We start from the raw sequence: 23,201 nt of genomic DNA, 5'->3' as shown, positions 1-23,201 counted from the left end.
TGCTATTTGGTTCATTTATCTAAGCTAAAGAGCCAGCCATTTTTTTGGTTCAGTAAACTGAACAGCACTTGTTTATTGGTGGGTGAAATTATCCACCAATCCACAAGAAAAACCCAGGTTGTTCACCAAAAATGGGCCGGCTTCTAAACTTACATTCCTGCTTTTCAAATAAAGATAACAAGAGAATGAAGAAAAATTAATAGGAGTAAATTAGAAAGTTGTTTCAAATTGCATGCTCTACCTGAAAATGGAAAGAAAAAAATTTGGGTTCAGTGTTCCTTTAAGTTTAATTTAAGCAAGAGACAGCTAAGATATACATGCAAGGAAAAAAAGGTGTTTTATTTAAAAATAATAAAAAAAAATTGGGGGCAAAATAGTAACATTAAATAAAAAAAAATTAAAAACACATTACCGCTGTAAAGTTATACTCTGTGCACTCACGGGTAATATTTATATTCATTCACATTCATTTACTCAGAAAGAAGGAACATAGGATGGACATATTTTAATAAATCAGCACAATAATGGGACTTGAACAGGAAAAACAAACTGAACGGTTTGGGGGGGGACAAGTTTTCGCATTTTTTTTTTTTTAAAAAAAAAAAGTCCTTTATACTATAAAATTAAAAGAAAAAATGTTCATCACAATAAACGTGACATTTAATCTGGGAGATAATTTCCATTTTACTGAAAACAGACTGTGCAGCGCTCTGAAAAAGAGACATCCGAGTAAAGAGAGAGGGAGAGACCATCACAGTTCACTCTCCAAGATCTAGTACTCTGAACTTGTCTAGGTTGTAGAAACAGGCCTTCACGATGCGTCCGCCAAAATACCTCCCGTTTAGATCTACCACGGCTGAAATAGAAAGAAGGAATGAAAATCAGTAGCTGACAGGTGCAAAGACATGATAAAGTCCTATTGCTAACTATAGGATCACAGTGTGCTGTAACATTGTGTTCCCTGACACAGACGTAGTAGTGTCTTACATACATATAATAAGCGAACAGCTGAGCACATTTTACAGCTTCGGTTTTATGACAATGAAAGACATTTGGGATAGAAATAAAACTATGGTTTTATGCTACCTGTTGCTGTGTTTAACACAATGCACTCCCCTTCTGCAACATTCATTCAGACAGTCTAGTACTTAAGCCTGCTGTTCAGTAATATCTGTACAAAAACACCTAGAGGCCTATGTTTTTTTGTTTTTAAATCCCCACCATAGTGGCAGCTACATTATAGGTCTCTTAAGCCTCTTAGTTTACAATTATTACCCAGAAATAAGTGACACTACACATGCTGTGTGTGTGTGTGTTACTGGCAGCCAAGGAAGTAAAAAAAAAAACATAATTTATGCTTACCAGATAAATTCCTTTCCTTCCTGGCAGGGAGAGTCCACGACTTCATTACTTACTGTTGGGAAAATACAACACCTGGCTACCAGGATGCGGCAAAGACACCCCAGCCAAAGGCTTAAATATCCCTCCCACTTCCCCTATCCCCCAGTCATTCTGCAGAGGGAACAAGGAAAAGTAGGAGAAACATCAGGATATAAAAGGTACCAGAAGAAATAATATAAAAAGAGAGCCGCCCATCAAAAAAATAAAAATAAATTAAGGGCGGAGTCGTGGACTCTCCCTGCCAGGAAGGAAAGGAATTTATCTGGTAAGCATACATTATGTTTTCCTTCCATAAGGCAGGGAGAGTCCACAACTTCATTCCTTACGGTTGGGAAAACTATACCCAAGCACCAGAGGACACTGAATGAATAATGGGAGGGAACAGAAAAAAAAAAAAAAAAAAGAGGCGGGCCCTATTCTGAGGGCACCACAACAGCCTGCAAAACTTTTCTCCTGTAAGCTGCTTCAAATACATCAAACTTGTAAAATTTAGAAAAAGTGTGTAAGGAGGACCAGGTAGCCGCCTTAAAAATCTGATCCATTGAGGCTTCATTCTTAAAAGTCCAAGAGGAAGTCACTGCTCTAGAATGAGCAGTTAGCTGGCCGTCCCACTGTCTCATAAGCTAAGCGGATGACACTCCTCAACCAGAAAGATAGAGAAGCCGTAGTAGCCTTGTGCCCCTTACGCTTCCCTGTATTGATGACAAAGAGGAAGATTGTCTGAATTCCCTAGTAGCCTGAAGATAGAACTTCAAGGCACAAATCCCATCTAGATTATGAAGCAAACGTTCCTTCGCTGAAAAAGGATTAGGACACAAGGAAGTAACAAACTTTCTTGATTAATGTTACGATTCGATACAACCTTAGGGAGGAACCCTAGTTTAGTGCGTAAAACCGCCTTATCAGCATGAAAAAACAGATAAGGGGGATCACATTGCAAAGCAGAAATGTCAGAAACCCTGCGCGCAGAGGCAATAGCCTACGAAAAAAGAACCTTCCAAGATAAAAATTTAATGTCAACAGTATGCATAGGCTCAAACGGAGTCTGCTGCAAAACACTAACAACAAGATTGAGGCTCCAAGGCGGAGCCCCAGATCTAATCACGGGTCTAATCCTAGTCAGAGACTTGACAAAGGACTGCACACCCAGAAGCTCAGCAAATCTTTTGTGCAGTAACACAGACAGGGAGGATATCTTCAGGGAAATAGCGGATAAGCTCTTTTCCAGTCCATCCTGGAGGAAAGCTAAAATTCTGACAACCTTAACCTTATGCCAAGAAAAGTCACGCTCCTCACACCAGTACAAGTAGCATAGGTATGTGAATAATACCTCTAAGAGTCATGGATCTAAATATGAAACATTGTACTTGGTTTGTATAATATCAAGCAGTTAGATGCAAACAATATTTTTTGCAGCCGGCTATTAATAAATTCAGAAATAATGCTGTAACAAGAGGACCTGTTAATATGTTGGATGTCAGATTGACAACCCCTCTAAGGAAGCGTGAGCGAAACACGTGTCAGGGATCTGGCTTCAGAGAGTTCATACTCTCATTTTTTAAACACTTACTCTCTATGATAACTGTTGATTGCCAATAGCTTGTAAATGTGTATATTCTGAGATCAGACGTTGTGCTAGGTTAGTGAAACAAGTCAGTTAAATGTTAATCTAGCCCCCGCTATAGAAGGGGCTTAAGCAGACAGAATCTATTACACTGAATAGCTATGCTAAAGTTAACTGTGCAAGCAAGGACTTTATAATTGCAGATAGATTATTAGCTATAGAGCTTTAATCTCATAACCTGACATTCCACATATTAACAGGTCCTCTTGTTACAGGATTATTTTTTAATGTATTAATAGCCGGCTACAAAAGATATTGTTTGTATCTGACTGCTTGATATTATACAAACCAAGTACAATTTTTCATATCTAGATACATGATTCTCAGAGGTGTTATTCACACACCTATACTAAATTTTAATATCTAGAGATTTTAAGCAGACAGAATCTATTACATCGAGCAGCTATGCTAAAGTTGGCTGTGCAAGCAAGGACTTCATAATTACAGATTGAGTATTAGCTAGATAGCTTTAATCTCATAATATCACATCCCACATATTAACAGGTTCTCTTGTTACAGCATTATTTCTGAATTTATTAATAGCTGGCTACAAAAGATAATGTTTGAATCTGACTGCTTGATATCATACAAACCAAGTACAATGTTTCACATATAGATACATGATTCTCAGAGGTATTATTCACACATATATGCTATATATTAATATCTAGAGAGTTTAAGTGTTTTTAAAACGTGTATGATTGAATAGTTAAACCAATAAAGAAAGTATGAATGGTTAAAAATCGTTCCTGTATTATTCAGTGACAATTTTTCCTAAATAATTGCAGGGGTAAAGCACTCTTTTTTGTTACAGACTTTGTAACTCATTTATCTATGAGTCTCCTTAGTGCTATATTGCCTCCCGTAACAGGTGCCTGTTGATTACAAAAATATTTGGCACCTATAGGTACTTACCATTAGTACTACTTTACCTACTAACTTGTTACTATAGTAGACCCTTAGGTCTATTCTTGTCCTGAGGTAGGAAATATCCCTTTCCACCCGTAATCTCTGAAATTATTTCCGCTAGACCAGGCCCAAACAGAGTTTTACCCTTATAACGTAAAGCCAAAAGCTTGGCCTTTGAAGAAACATCAGCCGACCAAGATTTTAACCACAGAGCTCTGCGAGCTAGAACAGTGAAGCTTAGTTCTCAGTCTAATTACCTGCATGTTGGCTTCACAGATAAAGGTATTAGCCAATTTAAGAGCTTTGATCCTGTCTTGGATCCCCTCTACCGTAGTGTCTTCTGAAATTAGATCCAACAAGGCATCACACCAATAAGATGCTGCTCCCGCAAACCGTGGCAATACTTGCCGCAGGTTGCCACTGTAATCCTTGATGGATGTACATCTTTTTTAAGTAAGCCACTAGCTTCTAATCCATTGGATCCTAAAAAAAAAATCCTCTATAGGAATGGTAGTTCTTTTAGATAGAGTAGAGATAGCTCCCTCTACTTTAGGCACAGTGCGCCATGAGACCCGAATGGAGTCAGCAATCTTTTTAAAAACAGGGGAAGGGGAAAACGGAAACCCAGGCTTATCCCATTCCTGTGCAATAATTTCAGACATCTTGTCTGGAACAGGAAAAACATCCTCAGACTTGGAGAATCATAACTCTATTAAGTTTAGAGGACTTCTTGGTGTTGACAGCAACCGAAGGTTTAGAATCATCCAAAGTAGCTAGAACCTCCTTCAGAAGCAACCGGAGATGTTCAAGCTTGAAACAGAAATTAACTTTTTCAGATTCAGAAGATTTTCCGCCCATAGTTTCAGAGTCTGAAATCTCACCTTCAGAGGCTACTGAAGTATCCTCCTCAGACATATGGGAAAGGTTGACCAGCGCAGATTTAGAGGGGTCAGAAACCTTACTAGTAGAAAAATGTTTAGATTTCTTTCATGTAATTAACAAGAGTCCATGAGCTAGTGACGTATGGGATATACATTCCTACCAGGAGGGGCAAAGTTTCCCAAACCTTAAAATGCCTATAAATACACCCCTCACCACACCCACAAATCAGTTTTACAAACTTTGCCTCCAAGGGAGGTGGTGAAGTAAGTTTGTGCTAGATTCTACGTTGATATGCGCTCCGCAGCAAGTTGGAGCCCGGTTTTCCTCTCAGCGTGCAGTGAATGTCAGAGGGATGTGAAGAGAGTATTGCCTATTGAATGCAGTGATCTCCTTCTACGGGGTCTATTTCATAAGGTTCTCTGTTATCGGTCGTAGAGATTCATCTCTTACCTCCCTTTTCAGATCGACGATATACTCTTATATTTACCATTACCTGTACTGATTCTCGTTTCAGTACTGGTTTGGCTTTCTACAAACATGTAGATGAGTGTCCTGGGGTAAGTAAGTCTTATTTTCTGTGACACTCTAAGCTATGGTTGGGCACTTTATTTATAAAGTTCTAAATATATGTATTCAAACATTTATTTGCCTTGACTCAGAATGTTCAACTTTCCTTATTTTCAGACAGTCAGTTTCATATTTGGGATTATGCATTGAATTATCATATTTTTCTTACCTCAAAAATTTGACTTTTTTCCCTGTGGGCTGTTAGGCTCGCGGGGGCTGAAAATGCTTCATTTTATTGCGTCATTCTTGGCGCGGACTTTTTTGGCGCAAAAATTCTTTTCCGTTTCCGGCGTCATACGTGTCGCCGGAAGTTGCGTCATTTTTTGACGTTATTTTGCGCCAAAAATGTCGGCGTTCCGGATGTGGCGTCATTTTTGGCGCCAAAAGCATTTAGGCGCCAAATAATGTGGGCGTCTTATTTGGCGCTAAAAAATATGGGCGTCGCTTTTGTCTCCACATTATTTCAGTCTCATTATTCATTTGCTTCTGGTTGCTAGAAGCTTGATATTTGGCATTTTTTCCCATTCCTGAAACTGTCTTATAAGGAATTTGATCTATTTTGCTTTATATGTTGTTTTTTCTCTTACATATTGCAAGATGTCTCACGTTGCATCTGAGCCAGAAGATACTACAGGAAAACCACTGCCTGCTGGATCTACCAAAGCTAAGTGTATCTGCTGTAAACTTTTGGTAGCTATTCCTCCAGCTGTTGTTTGTAATAATTGTCATGACAAACTTGTTAAAGCAGATAATATTTCCTTTAGTGATGTACCATTGCCTGTTGCAGTTCCCTCAACATCTAAGGTGCAGAATGTTCCTGATAACATAAGAGATTTTGTTTCTGAATCCATAAAGAAGGCTTTGTCTGTTATTTCTCCTTCTAGTAAACGTAAAAAGTCTTTTAAATCTTCTCTCTCTACAGATGAATTTTTAAATGAACACCATCATTCTGATTCTTTGGACTCTTCTGGTTCAGAGGATTCTATCTCAGAGATTGATGCTGATAAATCTTCATATTTATTTAAGATGGAATTTATTCGCTCTTTACTTAAAGAAGTACTAATTGCTTTAGAAATAGAGGATTCTAGTCCTCTTGATACTAATTCTATACGTTTGGATAAGGTTTTTAAAGCTCCTGCGGTTATTCCAGAAGTCTTTCCTGTTCCTAATGCTATTTCTGCAGTAATTTCCAAGGAATGGGATAAATTGGGTAATTCATTTACTCCTTCTAAACGTTTTAAGCAATTATATCCTGTTCCGCCTGACAGGTTAGAATTTTGGGACAAAATCCCTAAAGTTGATGGGGCTATTTCTACCCTTGCTAAACGTACTACCATTCCTACGTCAGATGGTACCTCGTTTAAAGATCCTTTAGATAGAAAAATTGAATCTTTTCTAAGAAAAGCTTATCTATGTTCAGGTAATCTTCTTAGACCTGCTATATCATTGGCTGATGTTGCTGCAGCTTCAACTTTTTGGTTGGAAACTCTAGCGCAACAAGTAACAAATCGTGATTCTCATGATATTATTATTCTTCTTCAGCATGCTAATAATTTTATCTGTGATGCCATTTTTTGATATTATTAGAGTTGATGTTAGGTTTATGTCTCTGGCTATCTTAGCCAGAAGAGCTTTATGGCTTAAAACCTGGAATGCTGATATGGCTTCTAAATCAACTCTACTTTCCATTTCTTTCCAGGGAAACAAATTATTTGGTTCTCAGTTGGATTCTATTATTTCAACTGTTACTGGTGGGAAAGGAACTTTTTTACCACAGGATAAAAAATCTAAGGGTAAAAACAGGGCTAACAATCGTTTTCGTTCCTTTCGTTTCAACAAAGAACAAAAGCCTGATCCTTCGTCCTCAGGAGCAGTTTCAGTTTGGAAACCATCTCCAGTCTGGAATAAATCCAAGCCTGCTAGAAAGGCAAAGCCTGCTTCTAAGTTCACATGAAGGTACGGCCCTCATTCCAGTTCAGCTGGTAGGGGGCAGGTTACGTTTTTTCAAAGAAATTTGGATCAATTCTGTTCACAATCTTTGGATTCAGAACATTGTTTCAGAAGGGTACAGAATTGGTTTCAAGATGAGACCTCCTGCAAAGAGATTTTTTCTTTCCCGTATCCCAGTAAATCCAGTGAAAGCTCAAGCATTTCTGAATTGTGTTTCAGATCTAGAGTTGGCTGGAGTAATTATGCCAGTTCCAGAACAGGGGATGGGGTTTTATTCAAATCTCTTCATTGTACCAAAGAAGGAGAATTCCTTCAGACCAGTTCTGGATCTAAAATTATTGAATCGTTATGTAAGGATACCAACGTTCAAGATGGTAACTGTAAGGACTATATTGCCTTTTGTTCAGCAAGGGAATTATATGTCCACAATAGATTTACAGGATGCATATCTGCATATTCCGATTCATCCAGATCATTATCAGTTCCTGAGATTCTCTTTTCTAGACAAGCATTACCAATTTGTGGCTCTACCGTTTGGCCTTGCTACAGCTCCAAGAATTTTCACAAAGATTCTCGGTGCCCTTCTGTCTGTAATCAGAGAACAGGGTATTGTGGTATTTCCTTATTTGGACGATATCTTGGTACTTGCTCAGTCTTTACATTTAGCAGAGTCTCATACGAATCGACTTGTGTTGTTTCTTCAAGATCATGGTTGGAGGATCAATTTACCAAAAAGTTCTTTGATTCCTCAAACAAGGGTAACCTTTCTGGGTTTCCAGATAGATTCAGTGTCCATGACTCTGTCTTTAACAGACAAGAGACGTCTAAAATTGATTACAGCTTGTCGAAACCTTCAGTCTCAATCATTCCCTTCGGTAGCCTTATGCATGGAAATTCTAGGTCTTATGACTGCTGCATCGGACGCGATCCCCTTTGCTCGTTTTCACATGCGACCTCTTCAGCTCTGTATGCTGAACCAATGGTGCAGGGATTACACGAAGATATATCAATTAATATCTTTAAAACCGATTGTTCGACACTCTCTAACGTGGTGGACAGATCACCTTCGTTTAATTCAGGGGGCTTCTTTTGTTCTTCCGACCTGGACTGTAATTTCAACAGATGCAAGTCTCACAGGTTGGGGAGCTGTGTGGGGATCTCTGACGGCACAAGGAGTTTGGGAATCTCAGGAGGTGAGATTACCGATCAATATCTTGGAACTCCGTGCAATTTTCAGAGCTCTTCAGTTTTGGCCTCTTCTGAAGAGAGAATCGTTCATTTGTTTTCAGACAGACAATGTCACAACTGTGGCATACATCAATCATCAAGGAGGGACTCACAGTCCTCTGGCTATGAAAGAAGTATCTCGAATTTTGGTTTGGGCGGAATCCAGCTCCTGTCTAATCTCTGCGGTTCATATCCCAGGTGTAGACAATTGGGAAGCGGATTATCTCAGTCGCCAAACGTTGCATCCGGGCGAATGGTCTCTTCACCCAGAGGTTTTTCTTCAGATTGTTCAAATGTGGGGGCTCCCAGAGATAGATCTGATGGCCTCTCATCTAAACAAGAAACTTCCCAGGTATCTGTCCAGATCCCGGGATCCTCAGGCGGAGGCAGTGGATGCATTATCACTTCCTTGGAAGTATCATCCTGCCTATATCTTTCCGCCTCTAGTTCTTCTTCCAAGAGTAATCTCCAAGATTCTGAGGGAATGCTCGTTTGTTCTGCTAATAGCTCCGGCATGGCCTCACAGGTTTTGGTATGCGGATCTTGTCCGGATGGCATCTTGCCAACCATGGACTCTTCCGTTAAGACCAGACCTTCTGTCGCAAGGTCCTTTTTTCCATCAGGATCTGAAATCCTTCAATTTAAAGGTATGGAGATTGAACGCTTGATTCTTGGTCAAAGAGGTTTCTCTGACTCCGTGATTAATACTATGTTACAGGCTCGTAAATCTGTATCTCGAGAGATATATTATAGAGTCTGGAAGACTTATATTTCTTGGTGTCTTTCTCATCATTTTTCTTGGCATTCTTTTAGAATACCGAGAATTTTACAGTTTCTTCAGGATGGTTTAGATAAGGGTTTGTCCGCAAGTTCTTTGAAAGGACAAATCTCCGCTCTTTCTGTTCTTTTTCACAGAAAGATTGCTATTCTTCCTGATATTCATTGTTTTGTACAAGCTTTGGTTCGTATAAAACCTGTCATTAAGTCAATTTCTCCTCCTTGGAGTTTGAATTTGGTTCTGGGAGCTCTTCAAGCTCCTCCGTTTGAACCTATGCATTCATTGGACATTAAATTACTTTCTTGGAAAGTTTTGTTCCTTTTGGCCATCTCTTCTGCTAGAAGAGTTTCTGAATTATCTGCTCTTTCTTGTGAGTCTCCTTTTCTGATTTTTCATCAGGATAAGGCGGTGTTGCGAACTTCTTTTGAATTTTTACCTAAAGTTGTGAATTCCAACAACATTAGTAGAGAAATTGTGGTTCCTTCATTATGTCCTAATCCTAAGAATTCTAAGGAGAAATCGTTGCATTCTTTGGATGTTGTTAGAGCTTTGAAATATTATGTTGAAGCTACGAAATCTTTCCGTAAGACTTCTAGTCTATTTGTTATCTTTTCCGGTTCTAGAAAAGGCCAGAAAGCTTCTGCCATTTCTTTGGCATCTTGGTTGAAATCTTTAATTCATCTTGCCTATGTTGAGTCGGGTAAAATTCCGCCTCAGAGAATTACAGCTCATTCTACTAGGTCAGTATCTACTTCCTGGGCGTTTAGGAATGAAGCTTCGGTTGACCAGATCTGCAAAGCAGCAACTTGGTCCTCTTTGCATACTTTTACTAAATTCTACCATTTTGATGTATTTTCTTCTTCTGAAGCAGTTTTTGGTAGAAAAGTTCTTCAGGCAGCGGTTTCAGTTTGAATCTTCTGCTTATGTTTTTCGTTAAACTTTATTTTGGGTGTGGATTATTTTCAGCAGGAATTGGCTGTCTTTATTTTATCCCTCCCTCTCTAGTGACTCTTGTGTGGAAAGATCCACATCTTGGGTAGTCATTATCCCATACGTCACTAGCTCATGGACTCTTGTTAATTACATGAAAGAAAACATAATTTATGTAAGAACTTACCTGATAAATTCATTTCTTTCATATTAACAAGAGTCCATGAGGCCCACCCTTTTTTGTGGTGGTTATGATTTTTTTGTATAAAGCACAATTATTCCAATTCCTTATTTTATATGCTTCGCACTTTTTTTCTTATCACCCCACTTCTTGGCTATTCGTTAAACTGATTTGTGGGTGTGGTGAGGGGTGTATTTATAGGCATTTTAAGGTTTGGGAAACTTTTCCCCTCCTGGTAGGAATGTATATCCCATACGTCACTAGCTCATGGACTCTTGTTAATATGAAAGAAATGAATTTATCAGGTAAGTTCTTACATAAATTATGTTTTCCTCTTGCGTTTACTGAGGAGGAAAATCAGACAATGCCGCAGACACTGCAGACGTTATCTGCGCGGCAAAATACCCTGGTACATAAACAACCCCAGGAGGTTGTGAGGAAACAGAAAGCACAGAGTTCGAAGCAACTAAAGCTTGGGATGTTTGAGGAGAAAGCTTGGGATGTTTGAGGAGAAAGCTTGGGATGTTTGAGGAGAAAGCTTGGGATGTTTGAGGAGAAAGCTTGGGATGTTTGAGGAGAAAGCTTGGGATGTTTGAGGAGAAAGCTTGGGATGTTTTAGGAGAAAGCTTGGGATGTTTGAGGAGAAAGCTTGGGATGTTTGAGGAGAAAGCTTGGGATGTTTGAGGAGAAAGCTTGGGATGTTTGAGGAGAAAGCTTGGGATGTTTGAGGAGAAAGCTTGGGATGTTTGAGGAGAAAGCTTGGGATGTTTGAGGAGAAAGCTTGGGATGTTTGAGGAGAAAGCTGAGGCATGTTACGCACAGCATCATCCTGAGAGACACTTGGTTCAGAAGGGAGTAACTTGTCTTTAAATGTTAAAGTCTTTGCTTAGCAAGTGGAGCAAAATTGCATAGGAAGGACAATTTGAGTTTCTAAACAAAATCAAGCACTTATCCATATTAATAGGTTGATCCTGTCCTAAGTCCATAGCTAAAGAATCAGGTCCCACAAAAAAATGACACATTTTTTTAAATGTTTTAGGTCAGTATAATGTCCAAAGTAAAAACATTTATGAGGGAGTAAATTGTCTGTATCCCAATATTTTTTACACCAGAGAAATAAAATATATGACCGTATAGATATCACACTGAGACTCTCAAGAACCGGATAGATATCCCACTAGTAAGAGAAAGATTCAAAGTCCTTCTCTTCTTAGGTGAACTCCGATCCAAACAAAGCAGCCGTAGAGCAGACACTGACAGACTAAGCGCCACTCCGGAAAACCGGAAATGCGGACGTCACATTAGCGGCCTGAAATGAAGTGCGCAACATTAGAAAAGCGCGCGTAATAAAACGGCTGTTGAACAGAAATTAAAGTGCTTCAAAACTATTTCTCATCTTCTGTTATAGCCCAAGTTACAAATAAAGGAAAAGTTATAATCCCGTATTCTTCTCTCTCTCAGCCAAGTAAACTCTCCTGCCCCTTGGAGGGCATTAACCCATTCAATGTCTTTTGTGTTAAATAATATGTTTTATTTTGAACACATAATATGTTCTCTTTTTTATTTTAAACACATAATAGTGCCAATAAAGCTGCCCAAAACCATTACCCTTAAACAATTAGGATAATTTTTGTCCCAAAATCGATCCAGTTGAGGGCTAACCTCAAAAGTGCTGTCCTTCAGTACCTAGAAGGCAAAGAGCACTTACCTGGATCCAGCTGCCAGGCGGACAACAGCTACTAAGGTGTGACTGGTAATCCTCCCTGTCAGGGACCTGTAGTAAAAGAAAGAACAGAGTAACCAACCCTGACTTTCTACAAAGGGGTAGCAAAAGTGTTAGAAGTAAAGCAAAGACCACCTCGCCGCTTTATAACTGCTAAAAGCCAACACTACTCTTACTAAAGAGATTGACGTGGACACAGCTAGACTCCAATCCTTGCTTGCAGGAAAGGTACCCAATAAAAGGATTAAATATCTTCAGACACCGTCTTCGCACATCCTCCATTGACAACAGAGGCAAAGAGAATGACAGGGCATTATGGGTAACGGAAGTTACACTTAGCAGCTGAATCTTAGGTGACAGTTTACTGTCTCTTCTAGAAAGTAAATAAATAACCCTGTATCCATCAGATTTACAGTTGTTACTAATCTGGTATATTGCTTATACTAGATGGGTGTATCTAATTTCAGTGGTTTATAGAAAGTAGCAGTTTGTTCCTGTTAGTTTTAAGATAATTATCTGAGATCAGGATGTGCTGTGGTTGAGCAAGTTTTACACCCCGAGAGGCAGACAGAGATGACAGGAACTATTTGTAACACAGAAGAGACCAGCAGCAAAAAAGGAGCTAATGTGATCCATCTAAATGCCATTAGCTGCACATTTTGTCAGTCACATAGATCTCTCAATAATTACAGATAGGTCAAGGTTTCCTGCAAGGGACGTACAAGCAAAGAGAAACAAATATTCCTACAACCTGAAGATGAAGCTAATATTTAGATGCTATGTCAATGAAGTACTTTAAAGTCATTTTGACAGTTTACCAAAGCACTCTGCACACCATGCGGTTAATGTTCTCCTGGAGAATCAGTACACTATGATCCTATTACTATTTCTGTATTGTGCAGGCAGACGACATAGAATCATTTCAGCCATCCTGTTGATGAATTCTATTCTAATCACAGTTTTCACACAGATTATTTTGGATCAGATTATGTGAATGTGTGATTCAAGGACAATCACAACAAGTGAGATTTTGGAAAAATGTGAATCACTTTGAATAACTAAACCTCAGTCACTTACTGCATTGTGATTTTCACACTAATGCCCCACCCTCAGACGCCAATCACCTAAACAAAATACAATTTACCTTTAATTGCTGATTCAACCCTTTCAAATTCCAAAAATATCCTCACTGCATCCTCATCGGGAGCGCCAGGGATCTAAGAGAGAAGACAAAAAGATATTGTGATTAAGGTTATCGAGTGTGGCCTCAACAAATCATGTATTGCTTCCTTATGTTTAAAGGAAATCAGTCTGTTACCCTTAAACCGTTTTCTATACATGCATGGTATATACAAGCAATTAAACATTGCCAAAGATCTGAATACAACTACATGCTTTAAAGGGATGCTATAATGTAATAAAGGGTCTGCATCTTTAATTCAAACTATATTTAAATGTTCTATATATTTTATATGGAATATACACTTATGTATAAATTACAGATCGTAGTAGATTAAATCTACACTTTAAAAATGACCTTATATTAGAAGCCATTTTAAAAACATAGCAAAGAGAAAAAGTCAACGTATCCCCCAAGGATTAAGATTTCAACATCTTCCTGCTTAACACAAAGAGTTAAATATCTGAATCAGTGCACAGCGTCTCTGTTGTAGATTCAAATAACTCAAATCAATACACACATGCTTCTAAAGGTAGGGGATGTAGGGGTATTCCCTTTACAGAATCTTCCAGCTTGCACTCCTAGGGGCCCAAAGGCTTCCTCATACCTGCAAGAATTGGGAGTAAAAATGTCCTCCACTGATTAAAAATGTAAAATAATAAAAAAAATTGTCCTCTAATGAGTAATAGGACACAGGGGCTGCTGATCTTTTTTCTAAGTAGGCGCATACTCATTTTATATATCTGTGCGCATGCTCTTAGGGACCATCAGGGATAACAGCACACAGCACACATAACAGCACACACAGTATATATAGTAGATATGAGCATGTGCATACTTTTGTGGCCCTCAGTACCTATCAGTGTATGTTACTAGACAATGTTAGATAAAAAGGGGGAAACTTATTACTGTGCTGGATGCACAGCATAAACACAAACAGCAATAGCAAAGTAAGCAAAGTAAGTATTACGCGTGTGATTATCTCTCTAATGCGCTGTTAAAGTTATAAAATGTAAAACTCAAAATGATTTCAAAACAAATACATAGCAAAGTACTTGGAAATGCAGATGAAATAATTTCTGCAATTTAGGATTTATTTATAAAATATTTTACCAGGAAGGATACATTGAGATTTCTCTTGTTTTTAAGTATGTCCTGGGTCCACAAAACATTGCATTGATACAATAAAGTAGAATAAAATACAAAAACAATATTTATACATAATATATGCAAAATGTAACATAGAACAGGTAGGAAATATATAAAATCAACCATGACAGATGCATTCTGTTTTGAGATATGTAGAGAGGGATCTCTTAAAGGATTTTAGGCTTGGGGAAGGTTTGAAAGTGTGCGGGAGGTCGTTCCATAATTGTGGTGGAAAGACAATTACATTTAAAATCACAGGAATGATTATCAACTTGAATTGAAGCAGCAGTGTGATATCCTAATAAGAATCGATTTCTAGTTAGTAATAATAGTCTTGGTCTTTATATACAGACCTAGGATGTAATGTGAATCCATAGCCTTAAGACGGACTATTATCTATGTCTAGGTAAAAAGCGCAGAAAGTGGGAGGATTCAAATTGAAAGTCTAGTCAGTTTATAAATTATGTTGGTAACGTGAATATAGTGATTATGGTATATAGTGGTATACCATGTACATAGATTTTTAGTTATGTATAGTGTTATAACTGGGAAAAAGTTGGTATCTTAACATTGACAAGGTATGGCAGGTTGTGCAGGAAATAGTCCAATCGTTATGGCTAAATCCAGTAAATGATTTGTTTCAATGTTGGTTATTTAAGAGAAAAAACAGCTATAACTGTTGTAATGTGTACTTAACCGGTAATACACTTATGTCCACATATGTACTTGTAGGTGATCACTCAACCTTCAATAATATTATAAATTAACACCTTGATATTAACTCAATATATTGGACTTCGTTCCATTATTAGTGCATTAGCCAGGTAGTGTATTAATTCAATATTAGGTTTTATACAAAACCGGTTATAGCAGTTATAGTATCTAATTAAGTGATGCTGAGAATCAGTTCAGATAAATACAGTCACAAGACCGTTCCGATTAAGTTCCACTTATAAACCTGCTAATTTCATCTATCTGGCTATAGTAAGTAACACAGAACTAATCTATGTACATTTGGTCGGATATTACTGTACTTTTAACAAGTATCTATAATACGCTCAGATCGTCTATATTTCGAGTTAAGTACAGAGTTTCACTATATGCTATATATTATTGCTTGCTGAAGGTCATTTTTTGCTCACTATATGAAACAAATTGTGAGCTACGATTCTAGCTTGAACCGGCCAAATAACAGGCAACTTAATGATTTGTGGGCTGTAGTAACGCTTATCTAGCTCTCCATAGTAAGAGCAAAAATACTTGGGTTTGTTAATATCCCACCCTGGGGGAACCAACAGTTAAATTTCAACCGGCTTAATTCGTGCCGATTCTGCTAGCATTCAATTTCTTCTAAATCCCAAACTGCTTCGTATTGCCATAGGCTCACCTGCCGCTGTCTGAGTAAATTACAACTCTGCATTACGCTTAGTTATTTAAATAATTAGATAAATTCTAGGGCGCTACGCCCCCCACCAGCACAAAATGCACCCCCTAGAGACGTAATTTTAAGATTTCTTAGATACACGGATAAAGAAAAAATCTGGTCAGCTGCAAGATCCTCCCATACCATTCGCTTCATGGACTCTGACATTCAAATCTATCTTGACCTGAGCCCCACGACCATTCAAAAACGAAGTCATTTGATTCATCACAAAAACGCTACAAGCAAAGAACATAAGATATAGATGGGGATTCCCCTTCTGTTTACAAATTACACATGAAGGCCACACCTTTACCTACAGGACTGAACAAGACCTCATACCACTGTCAACTGTCCTTTCCACAACCACATCCTTCAGATGTCCCACTCCATGCTGACCTTCCTTTATCGCAAGGCCTCCCACAGAGAGACCCTCGTTCTAAATGGATGAAGGTTGTCCCCAAAAAGAAAAGAAGCAAGTCATCTGCCATGGATGAAGGAGGATGTACCACAAGTGATACATGATTTGCTCTTTTTGAAATTCTTCTTGATCTCTCTCAGTGCCCCGGGACTCTCGTAGGTTCCACAGATGGACACTTTGCTCAAATGTTCCTTACTATTATACCAGGATGCCCTTTTGCATTCTTGTGTGCGGACATTCAGAGATCAGATGAATCCAGGTTCAGTATGTTCTGAAATATCTGTTAAAATGTTTATAATAATTATAAAGTTGGTGTCAGCGCTCTCTGCGCAATCTCCTACGTGTTAGTGTCTTACCCCAACACTATTTCTCTCTTTTGGTAAATGTTTCAAACTCATGTTATGTATACATGGCATTTCTCAATGGTTGTACTGACAAATTGTGCATATTATTTTACAGTTCATATCAATGTTTATTGTTATCTCCTATATTGTTCAGCAGGTAGATGTGTTTCTATTATACTCCCCACTTACTTCAAAAAGGCCCCTGACTGCAATCCCAGGTGCTCAGCTGCTCTTAAGAGCTTACCCCACTTATGATGGCCCCAAACACTAACTTCCTGACTTTCCTATCAGTTAACTCGCAGGGCCTTAATAATCCTCATAAGAGATCCGTAGCTCTACGAGACTTTAGAAGAAAGGGAGCTGACATAGTATTCACCCAAGAGACTCACTTCCTAAAAGGACGGGAGCCCAAGACTTTCGAATACAAATTTGGCCAATCCTTTTACGCCTCTAACCCTTAAAAAACAAAATGGGGTGGGAATACTCTTTAAACGCAATATCCCATTTCAGTTGATCAGAAAAGTAATCGACCGAGGGGGGAGATATATCATCCTAGTCGGAAAACTATATAACTCAATGGTAACTCTAGTAAATGTGTACGCCCCTAATTCAAAACAAGACTCCTTTTTTAAATCTTTGACCAACACACTGCTGGTATCCATTAAGGGATCTCTAATAATAGGCGGAGATTTTAATCTAACCCTCAACCCTGCCCTAGACAATTCAAACAGATTATCTTCCACCCCCCCCCCCCCAGAGTAATCTCCACTGTTAAGAGTTGCTTAAGGGAATTAACAGTACATGATATATGGAGAGTACACAACCCAGAGAGCTTAGAATATACATTTTACTCTAACCCCCACCATAAATTTTCCAGATTAGACTACTTTATGACAGACGTCAACAGCTTGGCCAAGGTTGAAAGCATAGCTATCGTCCCCAACTCTTGGTCAGACCACTCCATATTGCAATGTTTCTTTAAGTGGCCACACAGACCCATACCATGCTATACGTGGAGACTGGACGATTCTATGCTCGCAGATCCTTTGGTCTGTCAGCAGTTAGAAAAGACTTTAGACGAAAACTTCTCTATCAACGAATCTTCAGTGAGCGACCCCAAAATTCTTTGGGAGGCCCACAAATCAGTTATCAGAGGGGCCCTAATAATTAGCATTAAAGCCCACCAGACTAAACAGACAAATAATTTTCTTAATGACCTCCTTAGTAACCTTCCTAAACTAGAAGACCTGCTCAAGAAACAACCTGACAGCATTCCCATAGCTCAACAACTCTCTGACTGCAAGGCGCAAATTAATAACTTATTGGGAAAGGAGTGTAAAAAAAAACGCCCTTAATCTGAGGCAAAGGCACTATGAAGGCTGCAACAAAAGTGGCCCTCTCTTAGCTAGAAAATTAAGGAGAAGGTTACACAAGGGATATATACTTACTTTGAAGAACCGTCACGGCAGGGAACTCTTTACCTCAGAACAAATAGCTGAAGAGTTTAGATCCTATTACTCTCAGTTATACAACCTCCCAGACGCACCACTTGACAACCAATCCCCGCCTATAGATCCCAAACCTTCTAGAATTAAAAAATATCTCTCAAATTTAAATCTCCCATCTATTTCCTCAGACCAACAAAAAACCCTAAACAGACCAATATCCCAGGAGGAGCTTTTAGAAGTCTTAAAAAATCTCCCCCGTAATAAAGCCCCAGGCCCAGATGGCTTCTCGGACCAATATTACAAAATATTTAAGGACAAACTCTCCCCATATATGCTCACCATGTTCAACTCAGTAGATGAAAATAATCCATTCACAAATTCCTCTTTAGAAGCTCATATAGTTGTTCTCCTGAAACCGGGTAAGTCCCCAGACATCGCCCCGAATTTTAGACCAATATCCCTACTTAACGTAGACCTAAAAGTATACGCCAAAATATTAGCCAACAGACTTAATAAGCTTCTACCACACATTATAGACGGCGACCAAGTAGGATTTGTCCCGTCCAGGGAATCTAAAGACAACACTGTCAGAGCAACCCAACTTATCCACCATGTCCATCTCACACAAACCCCCCTCGCGGTGGTGCCGGCGGACGCGGAAAAAGCTTTTGACTGCGTCTGCTGGCACTTCCTTCGGGAGATCCTACACAAATATAACCTAGGGGATTCCTTCATATCTAAAATAATGGCCCTCTACACCACCCCCTCCGCTAAAGTAAGGGTCAATGGACTGACCTCAAATTCTTTCCCAATAAAAAACGGCACCCGCCAAGGATGTCCGCTATCACCCCTCTTATTTGTGTGTGTTGTGGAGACCCTTGCCTCCACTGTGCGCACCAATACCAACATACAGGGACTAATAATACAAGATACCAATCATAAAATTTTATTATATGCAGATGACATCCTTTTTACGTTAACAGACCCAGTCAATTTTATCCCTCCCTTAATGAAAGAGTTGGATGCATTCCAAAAAGTCTCCAACTATTTAATAAACACATCCAAATCAGAACTTATCCTGGTACATTGCACAGAATATGTCTCCTCTCAGATTACCAGAATTTGCCCCTTACGCATACAACCAGTGTCCTTGAAATACCTAGGAATATATCTAACCCCAAACACCCAAGATCTGTTTCAGGCCAATTATATACCCCTTCAAAACACATTAGTAGCCGACATGTCATCATGGAGATCCAAACATATATCCTGGCTCGGCAGAATCAATTCTGTCAAGATGAACATTCTCCCTAGAATCCTGTATCTCCTGCAAACGCTGCCAATCCCCCTACCCCCTAGATTCCTACCGAGTCTACAGGATAAAATCCTGGACTTTATCTGGGACAAACGCAAAGCACGCATCAACAAACACCTTATGTACCTGTCTATAAAAAATGGAGGACTGGGGGTCCCAAACTTGTTAAACTACAGGAAGGCTGTCTTCCTATAGCGCATAATAGACTGGTTTACAAATTATGGCCATAAGAAATGGGTAAAATTGCAACACGACATCACGCACTCTCAGCATCTGGGATCTTACTGTTGGCAGAATAGCTCAGGGTTGCAGCAGATATCTAACAATAACTTCATAATACAAGAAACCTATAATACATGGGACAATATATTAGCCAAGCACCCACTACTCTCATCTAGATCCTCCCCCCTCACGGACAATGCCGACTTCCCCCCAGGGCAAAATTGGGGCGCTATGAAATTCAGCTCACACCACAGAGCAATCATGACATACCAAATAAGCAATGAACAGGCTTTCATCTCATTAGACAGCCTAATAGACAGCGGCCTTCATATGTTCTCAAACTGGTTCTTCTTATATCAGTGTCGCTCATTCATCCTCAAACACCCAAACAGGAGGAATGTTACCCGCTCTCTGACCCCATTAGAATCTTTATGCAAATCCTCAGGCCCAATGGCGCACACACTTTCCCTAACATACTCCTTACTACAAGCCCCTCCACCTGGTTATGTCCCAGCTTATATTGACAGGTGGGCAGCTAAGCTGAACGTTGAGATATCCCCGACTGACATGTCACACATGTTTAATAACATAACTAAGGTTTCTTCCTCCTGCTCCCTTATGGAGACTAACATTAAAATCACCCAACAATGGTATTTGACTCCCTACAGAATAAACAAACTCTTTGCTTCAGCCAGCAGCATCTGCTGGAGGTGCGAAAGCTCCTTGGGTACAATGGGACACATATGGTGGACGTGCCCCCTTGTTCAGCCGAGTTGGGTTAACGTCATAAAAGCCACCTCCAGGATGATAAAAACAGATATCCCGCCAGATCCCACGGTATGGCTACTTAATAACATCCCACGCAAACTCCCTACACCTCAGAAAAAAATAGTATTTATAGCCAGCAACTGCATGAAGTCCCTTATAGCTAGAAAATGGAAAAGCAGGGAGGTACTAACCCTCCCCCAATGGTATAATAGATTCCATGAGTTACTAGAATTGGAAGAATATGCATATGTATTACGCAAACAAGAGCCCCTTTACATGCAGCTAAAGACGATCTGGGAGTCCTTTATTCATGAAGAGTTTCAAAATACATCTAACTGAACTTAGTACTTAATTTAGAATGTTATGAGTGATAAGTTACCTTTGTCAGTTATTTCTTAAAGAATTTAGTAATATGCCATCTTAGCATTATTATGAAAAAACATAATTTATGTAAGAACTTACCTGATAAATTCATTTCTTTCATATTAGCAAGAGTCCATGAGCTAGTGACGTATGGGATATACATTCCTACCAGGAGGGGCAAAGTTTCCCAAACCTCAAAATGCCTATAAATACACCCCTCACCACACCCACAATTCAGTTTAACGAATAGCCAAGAAGTGGGGTGATAAAAAAGTGCGAAAGCATATAAAATAAGGAATTGGAATAATTGTGCTTTATACAAAAAACATAACCACCACAAAAAAAGGGTGGGCCTCATGGACTCTTGCTAATATGAAAGAAATGAATTTATCAGGTAAGTTCTTACATAAATTATGTTTTCTTTCATGTAATTAGCAAGAGTCCATGAGCTAGTGACGTATGGGATAATGATTACCCAAGATGTGGATCTTTCCACGCAAGAGTCACTAGAGAGGGAGGGATAAAATAAAGACAGCCAATTCCTGCTGAAAATAATCCACACCCAAAATAAAGTTTAATGAAAAACATAAGCAGAAGATTCAAACTGAAACCGCTGCCTGAAGTACTTTTCTACCAAAAACTGCTTCAGAAGAAGAAAATACATCAAAATGGTAGAATTTAGTAAAAGTATGCAAAGAGGACCAAGTTGCTGCTTTGCAAATCTGATCAATCGAAGCTTCATTCCTAAACGCCCAGGAAGTAGAAACTGACCTAGTAGAATGAGCTGTAATCCTTTGAGGCGGAGTTTTACCCGACTCAACATAGGGAAGATGAATTAAAGATTTCAACCAAGATGCCAAAGAAATGGCAGAAGCTTTCTGGGCTTTTCTAGAACCGGAAAAGATAACAAATAAACTAGAAGTCTTTCGGAAAGACTTAGTAGCTTCAACATAATATTTCAAAGCTCTAACAACATCCAAAGAAAGTAACGATTTCTCCTTAGAATTCTTAGGATTAGGACATAATGAAGGAACCACAATTTCTCTACTAATGTTGTTGGAATTCACAACTTTAGGTAAAAATTCAAAAGAAGTTCGCAACACTGCCTTATCCTGATGAAAAATCAGAAAAGAGACTCACAAGAAAGAGCAGATAATTCAGAAACTCTTCTGGCAGAAGAGATTGCCAAAAGGAACAAAACTTTCCAAGAAAGTAATTTAATGTCCAATGAATGCATAGGTTCAAACGGAGGAGCTTGAAGAGCCCCTAGAACCAAATTGAAACTCCAAGGAGGAGAAATTGACTTAATGACAGGTTTTATACGAACCAAAGCTTGTACAAAACAATGAATATCAGGAAGATTAGCAATCTTTCTGTGAAAAAGAACAGAAAGAGCAGAGATTTGTCCTTTCAAGGAACTTGCGGACAAACCTTTATCTAAACCATCCTGAAGAAACTGTAAAATTCTTGGAATTCTAAAAGAATGCCAAGAAAAATGATGAGAAAGACACCAAGAAATATAAGTCTTCCAGACTCTATAATATATCTCTCTGGATACAGATTTACGAGCCTGTAACATAGTATTAATCACAGAGTCAGAGAAACCTCTTTGACGAAGAATCAAGCGTTCAATCTCCATACCTTTAAATTTAAGGATTTGAGATCCTGATGGAAAAAAGGACCTTGCGACAGAAGGTCTGGTCGTAGCGGAAGAGTCCACGGATGGCAAGAGGCCATCCGGACAAGATCCGCATACCAAAACCTGTGAGGCCATGCCGGAGCTACCAGCAGAACAAACTAGCATTCCTTCAGAATCTTGGAGATTACTCTTGGAAGAAGAACTAGAGGCGGAAAGATATAAGCAGGATGATACTTCCAAGGAAGTGATAATGCATCCACTGCTTCCGCCTGAGGATCCCGGGATCTGGACAGATACCTGGGAAGTTTCTTGTTTAGATGGGACGCCATCAGATCTATTTCTGGAAGCTCCTATATTTGAACAATCTGAAGAAATACCTCTGGGTGAAGAGACCATTCGCCCGGATGCAACGTTTGGCGACTGAGATAATCCGCTTCCCAATTGTCTATACCTGGGATATGAACCGCAGAGATTAGACAGGAGCTGGATTCCGCCCAAACCAGAATTCGAGATACTTATTTCATAGCCAGAGGACTGTGAGTCCCTCCTTGATGATTGATGTATGCCACAGTTGTGACATTGTCTGTCTGAAAACAAATGAACGATTCTCTCTTCAGAAGAGGCCAAGACTGAAGAGCTCTGAAAATTGCACGGAGTTCCAAAATATTGATCGGTAATCTCACCTCCTGAGATTCCCAAACTCCTTGTGCCGTCAGAGATCCCCACACAGCTCCCCAACCTGTGAGACTTGCATCTGTTG

The 23,201-nt window shown here is 39.2% G+C and overlaps 1 protein-coding gene across 1 annotated transcript in view; it reads right to left on the bottom strand.

Annotated features, from left to right (window-relative positions):
* Positions 1 to 490: 490 nt before the first annotated feature.
* The window catches only part of RBM17 (RNA binding motif protein 17), a 103,288-nt gene continuing 80,577 nt past the window's right edge, over positions 491 to 23,201 (bottom strand). The window contains exons 11-12 of the mRNA XM_053716420.1: positions 13,317 to 13,389; positions 491 to 856 (exon numbers count right to left, since the gene is read on the bottom strand). Of these exons, the coding sequence (XP_053572395.1) occupies positions 759 to 856; positions 13,317 to 13,389 (171 nt within the window). The 3' untranslated portion in view covers positions 491 to 758. The remainder of the gene's footprint in view (positions 857 to 13,316; positions 13,390 to 23,201) is intronic.

Source organism: Bombina bombina, chromosome 6 (assembly GCF_027579735.1).
Source record: "Bombina bombina isolate aBomBom1 chromosome 6, aBomBom1.pri, whole genome shotgun sequence".
Classification (NCBI taxonomy): domain Eukaryota; kingdom Metazoa; phylum Chordata; class Amphibia; order Anura; family Bombinatoridae; genus Bombina; species Bombina bombina.
Note: the sequence above shows the minus strand (reverse complement) of the source record. Positions and strands in the feature narration are given on the sequence as shown.